This window comes from Rhea americana, unplaced genomic scaffold (assembly GCF_003343005.1).
Source record: "Rhea americana isolate MKP2758 unplaced genomic scaffold, rheAme1 scaffold_86, whole genome shotgun sequence".
NCBI classification, from domain to species: Eukaryota; Metazoa; Chordata; class Aves; order Rheiformes; family Rheidae; genus Rhea; species Rhea americana.
Window position 1 is genome coordinate 1,294,012 of NW_028187044.1, and position 17,995 is coordinate 1,312,006.

A 17,995-nucleotide genomic window follows, 5' to 3' on the forward strand; every position below is an offset into this window, starting at 1 on the left:
GGCGGTTCCCGCGGGCTCGGCCGGCCGGTCCGCGGCCCTTGTCCCTCGGGGCCGGCGGCAGCCTTGGGGCCGCCCCGTCGCCGCCGCCCGCGGGTCTCGCTTGCGAGAGGGGCTGTCCCGGCGGTWACGCGTGCGGACGTGTCGGGGCGAGAGAGCCGGGCGCAGGCGGGAGCTGAGCGCTGCCCGGGAGCCGTGCCGCCCTGCAGCCGGCGGGGAGCTGACACGAGGCGCTAAGGCGGCTCCGGCTTCCGCAGCAACGCACAAGGCCRTAGCAGCGCGCGCTCTGAGCACAGCTTCCTGATAACTTTATTTTCCTGATAACATCGAGATTGTGAATGAATAGACGGGGGCTAAGCGTAACGCTGCAATGCCATTATATATTGCAAGTCGCCTCCCGATCCCCGACTGTACGGAGAACTCAGCCACAAGCACGTGGGCTGGTTCTGCCAGCCTCTCCCGCCGCCTGCCACAGCAGAGATCAGCCCCCTTTGTTGTGGATTTCGCCGCCGCTTCGCCGCTTTGAGCTGCGGAGAAGGCCMCCGGCTCCCTTGCCTGCAGCGATGCACAGCCACCGCACTAAGCTGCTCACCACAGCCCTTCAGCTAAGCCAGCTGTAAATAAAAGCAGCTAGGATTATTTCTTTTTTTGCCTAATAACTTTGACAATGCACCTCGCAGCTATCCGAGTGAGCAACTTTGAAGTCATCTTGAATTTCTCCGGGATTTTCTCTGTGTCMGTTTTTTCCCTGTTCAATATTAAGCAAATTTAGGATTGGGCATGGTACTAAGCCGGCAGTGCTTAAACCAGAGACAAAGCTTCAGTTCATCCACATGACAGACAAGTACAGTTTAGGCTGACACTACCACCAAACTCTCTTTGGTTTTGATTTTACAGATATGCGAGGTTGTTTTATTAATAACATTTCCCAGAAAAACAGAACCAATATGGACTTTGAGTTAATGTGGGAATTATTGCAGTGTGACAAGAAATGTAAGGAAAGAAGGAGATAAGAATAAAGAAATAAGAAATAGGGAAAGAAAGAACAAAAGCGCAAGTGAAAAAAATACCAAGCAAGATTATTCCTTTAGGGGAAAAACGCTTTTGGGACTCTGAAGACAAAATGGCTTCTCTGTATTTGAACACAGGTCAGAGCTGCGTCTAGCACCTAAACAACTTGGCAAGCCACAGTCTTCTAGGAGTTAGAGGACCGGTCCTTTATTTGAAATGTTTTGAATCTGTGTTGTTAGGAATTCACTGATATGTGATGAGATTTGTGCAGTACACGAGAGGGAGTTGAGCAGCGCAGCGGGTTAATGTGGCCTTTCAGCAAGGGAAATAGTCTCTCACCTGTGCCAAAACCCTGAGCAGATGACAGATCAACACGAGTTTGGTATGTGCCTCATTGCAGTGCCTGGGGACATCTCTCAATCTTATACAATCTACTTCACAACACATGGCACCACTTGCAGCCAGATCAGGACAGGAGCAACACAGGATGTTCAGTGACCATGTACCTATTTGCAGAGCTGTGCCAAGTCCGAAAGACTGAAACCACCTTGGGGTGGTTCCTTGGGAAAGGAATAATGCACAATCCCCCGTGCGCAGCTCTAACCAGGACTGTTCATCTCACTTTCACACACCGTACATTTTCATACAAATCATTTTTAAAAACGTTGCAGAAATAATTCAAGTGCCCTGCATTTATAGTCCCAAAGGTTTCATAACAGAAATATAACATTCTTTTCTACTTAGCCAACAGATGTTTGCTTTTATATTTTGCATATCCACAGTGCAAAGTAATTAAAAACAAAAACATCTGTCTGGACACATGGAAGTTATTCTGCTTTAACTGTACCACTGAAATTGAAGGATAATTTCTTGGTGTGGGCACTACCACACCAGAAGAAATGTGTGTGCCAGTACAGCTTATTCTTGTACTAAAAAGGAATAAGAGGCATTTGCAGAGGTGAAAACAAGGATAAGCACAGTACCTAGGAGACACAAGTGGAATTATTTGCTCTGTCATGGGCAACTTAAGAGACTTTTGGCAGATTAAGTAGTCTCCCTGGATAGGTCTCTGCCATTTGGAAAGACTACTCTGCGGAGTAGCAGAAGCACAGCACATGGCACYTCTCCCAGTCACCCTGCTGCTGACGAGCTGCACTCAGCCCACCCACCTGCCTGGAGCTGCTGCGGCCCCAGGCCCCACGAGCACCTGCACCCTGCAAGCTTCTAGCATGTGCTGGGCAGAAGGCAGATCTCCATTAAGCCCCTGTTTCATAGCTCTTGCATCTTTAAAGTAGAGACAACAGCATTTCACTGTGTCCGTAGAACTGTGCAGTAATAAATACATTTAAAGACTGRTGCTCTGAGATAAAATGGTACGAGGATGGCACGTTAAGAATCTTAGAMAGATAACTGCAGCCTTACTATGACCTATGCTGACGTAAGTGCATCCAAAGAAAAGTTACCTCCTTCTTCCAGCTAATGAACAGTAGTAACACAAACGTATGTGCAGATCACAGCAAGATACATTGCAAAGTAAATTAGAGGGACAAAATAAACCATGTTGAGAAGGGACCATTTATGTGCATCAGATAGTTCTGGATAAAGAAATTTATAGCAAAATAAGACAAATAGAATGTCAGAGTAATCTCCACAGGGCTTAGTTCAGTAGTTTCGAAAGCAATATTTCTATTTCTCTTCAGTTTTGCGTTCTGAATCTTCTGTGTATGCTTGCGCAGGGAATATTCCCTGTGTACATTTTGATTGTAAATAATGGCTACTGACTGGACTTTAAATCTTTTCTTTTTCCAGAACTGAGGTGTGAGGCTCCATAAGTGCTCCCAAGTGGCTTCAATTTCTGTCTTCAACAAAAGATATCAAACGAAATGCAGGAATGCCTGTCCTAGAAAAGCCCATGCAGAAGAAGAAGGAAGACACATGCAGTAAAAATGAGACAGTAAGTGACTGTTTCAGGGAAAAGAAAAAATAAGAAAACAAAAATGACTGAAGATAAATGACTTTTGACTGCTGGCCGTAAGATTAATGATGTAAACTTAATGTAAATTAATTTAAAAGTTACTTGTAAAACAAGCTCTGTTCCAGAGCTAAATACTTTTTTTCAGGGAACATCAGTTATTTTGCAGCAGTTTAAAATCAGGAACTTTGATCTCATGTTAGTACTTYTCATATCTGAATACATTAATACTTCTCATATCTGAATATATTAATTTATCCTCCTAACATCCTGTAAGTGAAATACTATCATACAACAACAGAMGCATTACTAGGTAGTCAGAGATAACACATAATTGCTTCTTAACAGTGTGGAAGTATCAGACTATAACACAGGATTCATTTAAAAGCTCATTTAAAAGATACCAGGTGTATATACCTAAAGTTAGTCATCTAAATCCTTTGGATTTAAAGCTTTTGTCCTTAGCAGTTTAGCAATCTACCCAGAAAGATAGGGTCAAAACAAGATATCAATAAGAAATACTTTTTGTTACATCTATTTCCACTGACCAAGAAATCAATGACAGAGGAGATACGTCCTGATTAAACATAGCCTGAAATTGCAAAGTAACCATTTTTTTTATTTCTGAGATTTAAGATGTATTACAAGCTAACCTGGATTTGCATCTTCATTAATAACAGGTACTTAATCCTACAACACTTCTTATGAGTATCTGTGATCTTCAGTGTCCAAATAGGAAAAYGTAATGCAGCACTGACTTTTCCATAGATGTCAAAAGCAGAGCTGGAATTTGAGCTACAAGGAATTTGAGCTCAGAGAGAGCCCRTTCCTCCAAAGGAAATATTTATCCAAAGCACTTCTCCCTTGTCCTTGCCCTGGGGAGTGGAAACCAGCTCTGAACCCGCCTTGATTCCTCTGCTGTTTTCCTAAGTATCTAGTACTGACTGCTGTCAAAGACTGCTGGACTACGTAGACTTTGGTTTCCTCCAGGACATCCATTTTTATACACACTGGCTGTGACATGCCACTCTCAAAATCAGCACCCAATCTGAAACCGGTATATTACTCCAAGATACTGTATTGATAATATTCCCTCTGCCTATCTAAAAATAAAAAAAGAAAAAAGAAAAAGGACATTTGGGGAACAGATAGAATTATTTACTAATCTCTTGTTTTGTTTTGTTTCTATGATTAGACAGTGCCAAAACTTCCAGTCCCACCACTGCAACAGACCTTACACATGTACCTACATTGCATGAAACACTTGGTGCCAGAGGAGCAATTTAGAAAGACCAAGATCATTGTGGAGCAATTTGGAATTGCAGGAGGCCTAGGGGAATCCTTGCAGCAAATCCTCGAGGAAAGAAGGGAAAAGACAGCAAACTGGGTAAGCAAATACAGATTAGAAAAATAATCATTTGTGTTGGAGGATGCTATTTACAAGCTACTTGTGGTGTTCTATATGTGATCACTACTTTCTGCAGTAATTTTTCAATGGGTCACTATAAAACAGGGGTCATATCAGATTCTTCCTAAGGGAATGAATATTTCATACTCACTAGGCCAGACTTTGCAAACAATGTCAAAATCCACATCATTATTAAGTCAGGTCAATAATTTATGGAGATAAACAAGGGAATTCATGCATCTCAGACTCAAGTATCAGTTTATCTGTAAGAAGCACTATATTAGATCCTTTGGATGTAATTCCAGATTTTCCCTTAAATTACATGATTTTTTTTTGAAAAGAAAAATACATTCTGATAGGACTGCAAAAAGTGCTCTGCATACAYATCTAGCCAAATCTTTGATTCAGTAAAATTATTCTGGAATAGAATATTTTAAAGTAGGAACTATTTTTTTAAAATAAGACTATCACTTGACATTCAGTGTCACAATATACCATATGGTTTCCCAAAAGTATTCTCTTTGCAGAACATATATATATGCTATATACTATATATAAAATATGCTATATACAAAGCATATATATGTGTGTGTGTGTGTGTGTGCACGTGCTATATATAAAGCATACATATACTATATATAAAATATGTAACATACTTCATGCCAAGAGCTCAGTCTTTAAAAAAAGGCCAGATTTCTGCTTCCAAAGACAGGGAAATTAAGTATCTATACATAAAACAGATCTGATTATTCCASTCACAATCCATCCTGCCTGTATTGACCATGTTAGAATATAGCAGTTGAAAGTTAGAAACACTGTGATTTTATTGAAGTCCTCCTATCCCAGCAAGGAAGAGACGCACTGAGTGGTTTAATAGATTCACTGAAATGTTGCAGGCTTGCTACCGAAGCATAGCCCTCCTTTAACTCTTTAAACAATCAAATTTTTGCTATAGTCAGAAAAAAAGTCTACAGTGTTTGCAGGATAGCTCTTATTTTAAAAGTAGTGCTTATTTTATAAACTACTTGCTGCTGCAGTCTGAGGACCTACTAAATACCACCAAATCTGTTTGTGTTATTCAGGTCGTAGAACTTCATGGTTTTGGTGACTAAATTAAACATTTCTTAAAAAAAATAGAGTCCCTGATCACCACCACCAAGAGAGAAATGTATATTTAACTGCTTACAGCATAAAAATCATAGAGGAAGCAGGTATAAGGTTTTTCTGAAACATCTCAACTTCAAATTCTGGTCATTAAAATTAAATACCTGCTTCTTAAGATAAACTGTAAATGTTATAACTTGGAATTTAACTCGTCAAGAATACAGCTCTATTCTGTTCTCTTGAAGACTCCAGAGAATGTGGGGGAAGCATCTGTTCTAACAGCAATGAAGTATCTCAGAGGAAAACTTTTTCAACAGATGCCTGCATTCATAATTATTTTGCATAATTTGGTTGTTGTTTATAGTTACTACATGCAAAGCTTGCCTRCTAAACTCAGACAGACTACTTGATGTTTTTAAGAAATCCTCYATTTTCCCCACAATGATTCCTCAAACTCTGCTCAGACATACAAAACTACTTTTACTATTCCTCTATGTTTTCARTAAAAATGGTTAGAAATTTAATGTGTGTCTGCCTGGGTTAAGCATCAGTAATTTGTATTTGCACCAATGGCCATAAAAGTGTCCCTATCCACCCTATCTACATGTCTGTATCTGCAGGACCCATTAGGAAATTCTTTTCTCACTCTGTATTCAGCTACACTGGGATGGTATTTGAGGGGTAACAACAGAGCATCTCAGCATTATTGATAAATATTTGTAGCCCCATGAGGAAAGCCACCACCAGTGGCTATCTATCTATCCATTTCTTGAATATATCTCAAAGGCTATTCAGGAGTCAGTAGTTAACATGTTGCACTCAAAGATTTTCTTGTTGTAGAGAGATAAAAATAAAAAAATACTAAAACCACCACACTATGGGAGTTGCTTCCTTTTTAATGGAACACAATGTAAATTGCCATTGATTGAAAAATAGGATTATGGAATTGCAGCTGATTTCAGCTCAGGTCAGAAAGCCTAGCCTGAAAAAGCTCAGTGGCTCCATTAATCAGAGCCCAGGCCTGACGCAGGGTGCACCAAGTCCTTCCCCCTCCTCCCCCAGCTGCCTTTCTGCTTGTTCTTCTTGGCTGTAAGATTTTCTGTCCCCTTCCCTCAGGTATTTAACTACTGGCTGGATGACATGTACCTCAACAACCGGCTAGCTCTTCCAGTCAATTCTAGCCCAGCAATTATTTTTGCTCGTCAGTATTTCAAGGATGTAAATGACCAGCTGAGGTAATGTAATAAGACTTTGCAGCTTTTGCTAAATGAAAGAATATTTTAAATACATCGCTTTGGCAAAGAGACAAATCAACTTTCACTAAAAAATAAGGGCTGTTACCATTAAATAATTTCCTGGTAGGCCAACTGGCTGACAGCAGTGTTTCTGAAGTTACTTATACTGAGATTCAGAAATAAAAGTGTCATTACTATTACATTTATTGCATTAGAAAAAAATAAATGCCAACTTATTTATCATTTTTAAATGAGTATTTGCAAAGCAATCCATTGTATAATTCAAGTAAATTATTTCTTGCTGGGAAAAAGAAATGCACATTCCTGGCACATTGTTTAAAGAAAAACAATCTTTAACATTCAATCACTATGACTCCTACCCACCCTGCAAACCAAGAAGTTCACAGTAGCATTGATTTGTCTCTTTCGGATGCCCAAAAGGACACCAGAAACAACACAGGGGTTAAGAATGAGAATTCAGAAATTATTTCTCCCTAACAACATGGCTTTCTTCAGGCCCCTTCTTCACAGCCTGGGTCCATATTTTTACTTTGAACTGTTATGGGTGGCTACAATCACTTAAAAAGTGAAAAGGTAACTAAGTAGCCAAGTACATAATATACCTCTCCAGATACCCTTAAAAAAGGATTCCATTTTTTGACCTTTGCTGAAACATTTTCTTCTTTTAAGCAGTAAACCAGATCAAATTTACCTGCATATAGTGCAATTTTCTCTTGGCTTTTAGCACTCTCTAGCTGCTCATTACTGAAAGAATTAACTGCATATGAATTTATGCTATTATAAAACAGCCAGAACCTTGAAGCCGATATGTGTTATTTTAACATTTTGCATACAGTCAATGGATCTTTACTTTAAACATAACTATAAATGCTTCTATTCATTACTGACTAAATTTATTGTCACATGTCTTTCTAAAAACCTCTGCTTTGCATTTTCTAATGCATATACTATAACAAGGAAACATTTTTCTCACAGCCTCCCATTCAGACACAGTGCAAATGGGCAATGTCAGGAAATAATACACCTGTCCACAGCCCTGCAGAAAGAATATCTGCTTAGGACAGGAAGTACTCTAATAAATGGGACAGCTTATGAGTGTTGATACTGAAACCCATGTTAAGGATCCTATTAAATATTCAGATTCTGCTCCCATTCTCTAAATAACTGCTTTCAGGCTTCCTCCTGTGGTAGTTTGGTTTAACCATTTGCTAGGATAATTTCTAGGATTTCATATTTCTCTTGACATAAATTAATTTTGGTTTTGGGTGGGAGGGTAAAGGGGGCTTTTCTTGCTGAGACTGAAGATTTTCTCTCTCTATGTTGTATAATCAATCATCCAGGCTCTCCTCTGTCTCTCAGAAATCGCCCAGTGCTGCCGAATGACAGAAAACTGATGTTACTTCTCTCTTYTGCTTGCAGGTTTGCTGCCAATCTCATTTCAGGAGTGCAAGACTATAAAGCTTTACTGGACACGTAAGTAGCTTGGAAGGAGAGCTGCTGTTTGAGTTTCAGCGAGGCTTCTGATTCAGAGGTGCTCTGACATGCACTAGGTCAGGCTGCATTGGACTGCTCCAACATTTGGAAGGAATAGGGCTCCAGCATCGCTGCTTCAGCAGTTTTTCATGTGCTTTCTACTTTATTACTGCAATCTAGCGGGTCAGAAAAGGATCCTTTTTGATGTGTGCTAGTCATCATTTTCAAATGTACAGTTCAGCTTGAAGTACAAACAATTGCCTAACAAACCTATTGAGAATATATCAAGAAGCCAGTGTTCCCTGGCCCCAAACAACATGCCGTAACACAGCCTGCCAGTGCCCCCAGGTACCTGAGAACTGCCAGGATGGGGCACTCCTTCACAGGTATTCCACCCTACATTTTGAATATTAGCTCCCCTCCACTCCAGAAAAAAACACTAATACATCCGACCAGAAGGAAGAACCCTCATCACAGGCACTCTGGTTCAGTGGCTAGTAAAAATAATAATAATAAAAAGTTGATTATTCTCTTTCTGGGCATAAATGGGGCAGGAAGGGGCTCTCTATTATTCTTTAGGGCCTACATAACATAGCTCGTAATAGCATCTAAGAAGCTTCACTTACTATTTTCCAAAATTACTGCTAAAATCACTGCTGTCTGAAGAATAAAAATAGCAGGAGTGCTAGGTATAACAGACACTGCACCATAGAGGAGAAGGTCATTTTCCCATCTGGAAATACCTACATCATATGCTATAGCCAACACTTAYTTGGATAATGAAAACAAAATCCATATTAAATAACATAGCTTTTACCATTTATGAATTAGATAATAGATAATTTATGAATTAGATAATAAATAGGGATGGGCTGTTAAACTTTTCAGTTCAAAGTCCGACAGTTACTCACAAAATATAGAAGAGGTACTTATTCAAGAGTATGTGCTTTTGTCCAAGAAATGCCATGGAACTGCATAGACCATCACGGACATACTGTGATGTGCTACTGCATACTAATGTCGTTCACTGCATCTTTATATGACAGTATCCAAGATAAGAAACAACATTAGTTGACCAAAGGATAATTTAAGTTCTTATTATTTTGACCTCACTCATCTAGATCCAAAGACTCCTCTGATTAGATCTGTCTGCCTTAGATCAGTAGTCATTTAACTCCTCACTGCAGTGTGCTCGTATTGTTACTAATGTTTGCTTATAATTACATTATAATTACATTTTTGATTCCTTACATCACTGTTGAAGTCTTCTAACAGTTACTGTACTCCTAGCTTCTCCCAAATCATTCAACATGCAGTACACACAAAATTCCAACTTTAATTTTGCAGATACTTCATATAGTTGCCAGGACTAAGTATCCAAGCAAAGCCGAACTTACTCACATAAGAGTCGTAAGAACTTAGACACTCATACGCTAAAWAACTGCCAATTTTGGGCGTCCCACTAGGGTTAATAACCCATTCCTTGACTGCTATAATCATAGACTGCTTTATCTAAATCCATCCTGCTAATTCACTATTTCCAATCATCACAGATGATCTTTACCACTCCTGTAGCAATGTTTCCCAGCTATRATCAGGGAGCCATGTGCTAAACAATGTGTTAAACATAAGGGGATGTCTGCATTACATAAAATGTGGGAGGAAGAAAACACTAATAGCCCTATTTTGTTGATGAGCAACAAAAAATTGAACTACAGTAAAATGAGGTGATACAGAGAGCTCTACAGGGCCAGGAACTGAGTAAATATTCCTGAACTTTTGCAGTTTAACAAGATAACCTGCATCAGCCGTTTCACAGTAACCCTCCTGGGTTACCAGGCAGGTCTCTTTGCCCCTGTCCCTTCTCTGGTAGGCTGGAAGCTTAGCCCTTTTTTGCTGAAGGAAAACTTCACCACAAGATCTTCTTCTATCTGTGGTCCCTGCAGCCTCTCCCAAGTGACAGCTGCATTATTTCCTGCTGCARTGTCAGTAGGATATTTTATAATCCATAATCATAGCTGCAATAACACTTTTTCTTTTCCTGATCACTGAAGAAGCCTTTTAGGGGGTATTGTTTCCACCTGGCTTCCAATAAAAGGGATCAAGTTTTCAGCACTTATTTTTTCCCATAGATCTAAGGAAGGATTAGCACCTAAGTGAAGCTGTTCAGAAAAAAAAAAAAAAGGAAAAGACTTTTGTATTGTCCAGGGTGTTCCCATTCATCAGGCAGGATCCTCAGGTCCCAGAGAGAAGACCCTCTTACGCAGCACTCTAACCATCCTCGGCATTGCAAGTCTTCTGTGATTTGTACTTAATTTCTTTAGCACTTTTTCCTAAGTGCTACATCTTTTCCAGCTGTTCTGCTGATTTCCATCCTGCTAAGTTTCAGGGGTCCCTTCTAGGCAGCCTTCCCACTCACACTGCAGTTCATGACCTGCTGTTCTTTCCATTTCCACTAGATGATAATGCAATTGCTTAATGAATATGCATGAGGCTGCCAGGAATGATGTATTTAGCTTTGGTATGGGGAATTCATCTATTTCCCTTATAACTGTAATCTTGTTTTATTATTCAATTTGTGTTATACCTGATCTAATTGTAATAGAACAAAGGACAGATTAGATTTCTTTTCCTTTCTGTCTCTCTCTCCCCTGTTTTCCTCTGGCTTTGTTTTTTTCCTTCTCTCTCTCCAGCCATGCTTTACCTGTTGATTTTGCTCGTGGACAGCTGTCTGGTCATCCTCTCTGTATGAAGCAATACTATGGACTCTTTTCTTCCTATCGTCTTCCAGGACATACCAAAGACACTCTTGTGGCCCAGAAAAGCAGTGTAATGCCAGAACCTGAGCATATCATTGTTGCTTGTAACAATCAGGTAAATGGATACTCTTTTTTTATACCTTCCTATGTTTCTTAGTTGGCTTAAATTCACTCAAGAACAGCCTAATCCAATCACTGCTCAGGAACACAATTAGCGTGCTACATATGAGCTCACTGGAGCCTTATTTGGTTCTTACCAACGATTCACTGTCAATATTTCCAAAAGATGCTTCTGCAGCATTTTTGTCCGTAGCCCACATTATGTTCTAAGTACACTGATGCAGAAAGGAGGAATGTGGCAGAATTCATCTGCTTTCTCATTCAAACAAAAATGTTTATTAAACAGAGAGGAAACCACAGAGGAAAAAAATTGTATTAGAGTGCATTTACTGGAAATGCTCATCTCCTGACAGTTAGGCATCGGCATATGGTGCAAGGCATATATAGCACCATCCCTTGCAGGGGACCCTAAGCTATGTTGGGACAAGTTCACACAGGTACAGGTAGAAATGCTGAAGCATTAGAGGGGCAGTCCGCCCAGACTAATGGTTAATGCTGCCAAGCAGCAGAGCGTGTTGGCTGGGCAGAGTACATGTACAACAGCTCTAYGACTTGCAGTACCTGAGCAGCGCCTACAGACCTCCTTTGAAGATTCTGGTAAGTCTCTTTTCCACAAAGTCCTCTTCTTCATATTAATGGGAAGTTCTCTAGGTTATTTTTAAACAAAAAATACCACAGAAATTAATTATACGCTTCCCGATTTCTTCTCCTCAGGTATTTTTAACTTATTCAAATAACWTGCTTTATTTGACTCTGATACCCAGTGTAAATCCTCTACAGCCACTGGTGTAAAAATCCAGTGGAGGTCAGCCCTGAGCCAGTCCCAGTGTTTTTGTTCTCCATCGCCCTCAGGCCTGGCTCTCTGAGCAGGACTTCAATACCTCGAGAACACCCAGACTAAGGCAAGATACTGGACTAGTAAGGGTTCCAGTCTACCCATTTGTGACTGTTCTTCTGACTTCTATTGTTTCTTTGCAGTTTTTTGTTTTGGATGTTGTCATTAATTTCCGTCGTCTCAGTGAGGGAGACCTTTTTACTCAGTTACGAAAGATAGCCAAAATGGCAGAGAATGAAGAGGAAATGTTGCCTCCAATTGGCCTACTGACAACAGACGGAAGGACAGAATGGGCACAGGCCAGGACGATCCTTATGAAAGGTTAGCAGCAGTAATCCCAGCTTTCTCTTCTTCATCTTCTTCCTCCTCTTCCTCCTCACCATCATTGCCCTTTTTGGCTAGCAGTGAGCTTTACGGCAARTATATGACTGAAAGTGCAGTCTCACTGCTTAATTCTTCTAGCAGGAGGAAACTCAATACCTGTAAATGTTCAGATGTAGCTTACCAGAGAAGTAACATATATGCTTTGACCCTTTGGCTGTATATGCTTAAGTGTTATGCCATGTAAATACCTCTTGCTCCATTCTGTTTTTCATCACATAAATTTCATTACATCAGATTTTGTGATTTGACTCTTTCTTCATATCCATTATGTACCAATGGGAATGATGCATCCTCTTAGCTTTTAGCAACTATCAGATATTTTTCATCTCATTTAAGGTATCTCAAAATTAAGCATCTATTGAAGCTAGTTATGTACTCTCTGTAATAAATGGAGAAAGACAAAAACTGATTCATCCAAATCATAAACGAGTATCTAAGAAAGGTGAAACCCATCATTATCTGAGGATAGCAACCTCTCTCTTTCGACAACAAGCAGCATTTAGCTGTCTTGGATGCTTGACTGAGACAGGTGACAATAATGAGTGGGATTTTTCTCCTCTATCACTTTGTATCTTATATATTTCACCTTGAAGCTAAGTGATGTAAACGCCCTCTTTTACGCCATTTTAGATGACCTAGGTATTAATTTTTCCTCTGAAAAATGTTATTTCATCTCTTTATGCCAAACTCACTATGCTATAGAAAATACTGCTGTTTTACCAATGCGCTGGGATATACACGAGCTATCTCAAAATAGTTTCAAAATATTTTCAGCATCCCAAAGAAGTTCTTTGCTTTTCTCATTCAAATTTATCTCTGCATATAATGCCTTTATACATACTTCATACATATCCAGTTCTGGCCATTATTACAGTTTAACAGTAGTCACTGAATATAATATTACCTTTTCTACAAGGCTGCTTAGTCTATAAACAGTGAGGGTGTATTAAACCTTCCACTGATTAAAGATACTGCAAGGCATAAACCTGAGGATTCTCTGGCTTTCCTAAAATCTGCATAGCACATATCCCATAGCACTTTCCTCATGCTGAATCAGTTTATACAGCAGCAACTTCAAAGGAAGTTAACTGAGGAAATATTACGGTTATTCCAGTAAAACGATAAGCTCCCAACCCAATGCAGTTTGCAGCAGATGACACTCCTAAACAAATTAATGTTTGTATTGATGTATTCCGGTACATTGTACTTTCACACAGTTCAAACTGCTCAGAAACATTGCCTTCGTAAGAGAGAACCTTCTTGAAGGAACCTCCTAGCTAACCTCTCTTAAAACAATGAGATCAACTCTGTGAATAGGGAAATCAGATATTCTGGAACTGTCAGGTTTGACATAATTCATCAGTGCTAACATCTACTTGTGTTCAAGAATCTTATCTCCCACGCTGGCACTGGACACTATTTCTCGAAACGCTTGGCAAAGAAAGGGTTTGTCTCAGTAGAAATGTGCTCATATTCTAATGAATAGATATTTAACACTGAATACCTAAACAGTTTATTTTGGGGGTGGAAAAATCAATCATCATTAAAGATCTGATCACTATATTCTGTGGAATTCATTGAAAGTATCATGGAAGTATCATGGAAGAGGTTCAAAGAACCTCTATTCACGGACTTAGAAAATATCATTAAAAAGAGAATGTTTGTTCAAAATCATACTCTTCTATTAAAAAAAGCATGTTTGATTTAAATCATGAACACTTTTACTTCATTTTCTGTTTGTTCTTTTTTGTTCCTGTATCCATTTCTCACTTGGCTTTTAATTTCCACTCACAGTACATACATCACCTGGCTTAAAAGAAAATAGTACTTTCCTTTTGCATATTTGCAGAGGATAGTCTTTCACGCACCTATCATTTCATCCATTCTTATTGCTCCTCACCCACAACAAATAACTCATTCTTTGATCACAGTGTGCTTCCAATAGGACAATAAAATTACTAGCTGTTATAAACAACACTAGATTTGCAGTCAGTGAACTCAATTTTGTGAGTCAGTGAATTCAACAGAGCAGATCCAATGCCAAAAAGAGTAATGATATTTTCAAACCATCATTCCGTTAAACCATACCACTTTCTTAACAGTTACTTTGAGTTGGAAACTTCTCTAACTTGATACAAATTCTACAAGTCATTCTCAATCTCAACATGCAGAAAGCACAAAATATGACAATACTGTTATTTGCTTTTCACTCTCTAAGCCTGTACATGATGACACCATCTCATTTTTAGGCTTCTTACCCCCCTCCCCCCCGTTCATTTTGTACAACAGGAGAGAAAGATTCATGTATTTTAATGAAAACTGAGATACATACTTAAAGCAGTGAATGCCTTGAGACTTGCAGCAAAATTGCATTAGTAATCCTAGATCATCTTAAAGGCAAAAAGAAAAATAGACAAAACTAGCAGAAATAGCTCTGTGATGGATGTTTCTAGATTACTTGGCATTTGTCAAAATATTCATTTTAATGAAAAGGACCAACTCGGTTGTACAGCTGAAAAAAACCCAAATCCTGCACTAGCAAGTATCACAGCACAGTGATATGAGTCTTCCATAATCTAAGTAGAGATCCCATCCTGGACCACTCAGATTAGCAAAGATCCTCTATATAGTATGACACTATTCCACACGGATACATGAATATTTACACATTCTTTTTAAAAAGTCTGTGGTGAAATGTTCTTGTGACAATAAGAAGCAGAAAGAAAAGGGTCTAGTGGAGCAATGTGAGATGGAAGGAGTTAATCTACAATTGTTCTGTACTGGAGGGGAAAAGAAAGGAGAGTTTGGGAAGGAGGAGAACCATACTGTGCTCTGCAAATGTTATGAAGACGGTATATACATGGGCTTGCATAGATCCATATGTAGAAGAGAAGTCCTTTAGGTGAAAAGATTTCAAATGAATTGTAACAATCCCAGCCATAACTGATTTATAAGTGTTTTAACTGCAGAAGTAATTCATTCTTCCAAATAGAGGAACTGTGTAAGGAACTGAGTTTCTGCTGATATAAGGGGTCTCATACTAGGCATACTGTATCTGAATTTGTCCCAGGGCTTTCTTCGCATGTTTTGCTATTAAAAAAAACAGCAACTAACCAAAAACAGACTGCCAGTTCAATGCAGCTGTGTGCATTGCAAAGAAAGAAGGAAAAAAAAAAATCATCTTGCAGGACTTCAGCCCTTTTTCTGGTACTCCTCTCTCTGTTTCAACTCCTTCTGGAAATGTTTGTTTCTCATCCCAAGTCATGGTTCGTAAGTCCTTCTGCAGTTCATTGTCTGCTTTACATGATATCCTTGTCAGTGTTTGATCAGCTCTCTGGACACTTCTGTTCTTTTCCTGTAAGGGCATCTTTCTGCTACTCTTCTGTTTCTAGTAGAGCTTAATTTTATTCACTCTAATACAAAGACTCAGGCTACCCTGAATCCATCTGTCAGAATATGGGCTTCATATCTGTCAAAGACGTGTGGGCAGCAGCCACAATGAAATATATAGAAATCTGATAGCATAAAGCAGAACACTAAGCAAACTGCAGCAGTTTGTAAATCACCATTCAACCAGTTTTTCCTTGAAGATGCCCATCCACAAGTACCAGCAGCCAATGAGTATGTGGCTATTTCCATCCTTGAGTATCTCTTCATACTTTGTGCTGATGTACCCACAGCAATAAATACCACAATTACTGTCAACCCTGCAAGTGGCATACACTGAAAGAGTTTTATGGCCAAGAGGACAGGGACATTTCTTCTCCCTTATAAAGCTCCTGAAAGCCCTTGAATATAATTCTCAGAGATAGTGTTTCACATGTTGTAGAGAGATACAGATCACTGGTACAGAAGGTGGCTTCTAAAGCTCATCCTGTCTACATGCACTATTGATTACATCCTCCAGGCTCAAGTCTTTGTGGGAACTGGCAGGAACACCAAGTGCTTTCCTGGGGACTGGTAAGTTGCAGCCTCTGTTCCTGTGGGCAAGGGAAGATAACGCACCACTTGCTCCAGCAGGTTCCTGCTCAGCCCTACAAGAAGCCAGTCTGGCACATCCGTCACTTCGGCTTCCCAGCTGCCAACACTCCCTTGCAGGAGCCACTGGACAAAAACAAACAGCACCTTACCATAACCTGCAAAAGATCGCAGCTCCCTTCTTTCTCCACCAGTTCTATCACTTCCCTTTCCTTCTCTTGCCTTCTTTTTTGCTTCTTGTGCACTTGCACTTTTTTTTTTCCTGCAAAGCACCTGGAGAATTAGTCTGGATGATATCAAATATCTAATATTTCTAGCTCCTCATTAACTTATTTTACTGATTTCTAGGAGGTACGTTTTTTCTTAGTTTAAAAATACAGACAAAAAGGAAAAACTTTGCTTTTTCAGAGGAAGAAACTACTCTTCATATTTGCAAAAACTAAAAACATACACATTTTGAAAAGACTCCATACTTCAAATGCGAATTTGAATTGTTTAATTTTAAATATATTTTCTATTCCTTCAGCTAAAATCATCTTCCAAATTCCATACAGATTTGTTGAACTTAGTGTAGACTTGAAAGTAGTTTTGATCAATCTGAATACACATCTTTAGTTAATTACATTTTCAAACACAAACATTTTTACCAAATTGTAGCAAAACCAACAGATGAAATCTGATCTCTTAAGAATGGAAGGAATTTTAAGTTACTGTTTGAAAGTCCTTTTTTCTTTGATCTTTTTAACAATCGTTTACCAGTAATTAATGATAGAGATAATCATAATTTGATTATCAAATAATGATAATTTGAATAGAGAAGTCTTTGTTACAGGTTCTACACTTTTCTCCTATATTAAATGCTCATAATGAAATATTTCTCACTCCTCAAACAGACCCTCAAAAGCACAACAAACCTTTACCTTCTCAATATTTCTGAGTTAAAGAAACTGAGACAAAATAACTCATAAATACATCACAACTAAGGGGGAAAGTGCTGAGATCAGTGTAAAAATAGCCTTAGGAGTCCACTTGTAAGAGCAGGAGAGATAGGATAGGRAAAAAAAGCCTGGACAGAGAGCCAGAAAAAGCACCATTTATTCACAAGTGCATTAGTGGCAGAAAGGAAGTGGAACAGAGCAACCTACAGTTTTGGCAATACCATGTTAAAAAAAATGAAATCTCACAACATTTTCCACTGATGTTTCCTTCCTAATGAGAAATAGACAACATGACAGTCCAGGGGTTATTTCTCAAAAATACAAGAAATGATCAGTGATGGGGCAGAGTYCCTTGTCCACAAAACGGCTTTACTGAAAGAACAGCGCAAAACAAGTATCAGCTTTGCTGTTTCACAGAGGAATACTGCTGCAGTGCACCAATAACATGAGYTCTGAAACACTGTTTTCCCCATGTCCTTTCTCTGTTGCATGTAAACTAGGTATTTCTTGTTTTAACAGTAACATGGATCTACTTTGTAATATAATTACTTTGAGAAATTAAAGGCAGAACAAGAAAGTGGGTATTACTGAATCACATGAGCAAGTCAGATGTATTACAAAAGTTAACACACACATTCCTTGGGGTAACGTTTCCTTGCACCTAGGTTTTCTGCTCTTGACAGAGCTCTGCAGAGATAGCAGCTCATTGCAGAGTTAGGATCTGACCTTAAAGGTTATTCAAGATAGCAGGGTTCCCCGG

The 17,995-nt window shown here is 39.2% G+C and overlaps 1 protein-coding gene across 1 annotated transcript in view; it reads left to right on the forward strand.

Moving 5' to 3' along the window:
* The window catches only part of CHAT (choline O-acetyltransferase), a 33,569-nt gene that overhangs the window by 172 nt on the left and 15,402 nt on the right, over positions 1-17,995 (forward strand). Inside the window, exons 2-7 of the mRNA XM_085323686.1 lie at positions 2,818-2,962; positions 4,176-4,367; positions 6,609-6,727; positions 8,168-8,221; positions 10,915-11,095; positions 12,079-12,256. Coding sequence (XP_085179812.1) covers positions 2,900-2,962; positions 4,176-4,367; positions 6,609-6,727; positions 8,168-8,221; positions 10,915-11,095; positions 12,079-12,256 — 787 coding nt within the window. The 5' untranslated portion in view covers positions 2,818-2,899. The remainder of the gene's footprint in view (positions 1-2,817; positions 2,963-4,175; positions 4,368-6,608; positions 6,728-8,167; positions 8,222-10,914; positions 11,096-12,078; positions 12,257-17,995) is intronic.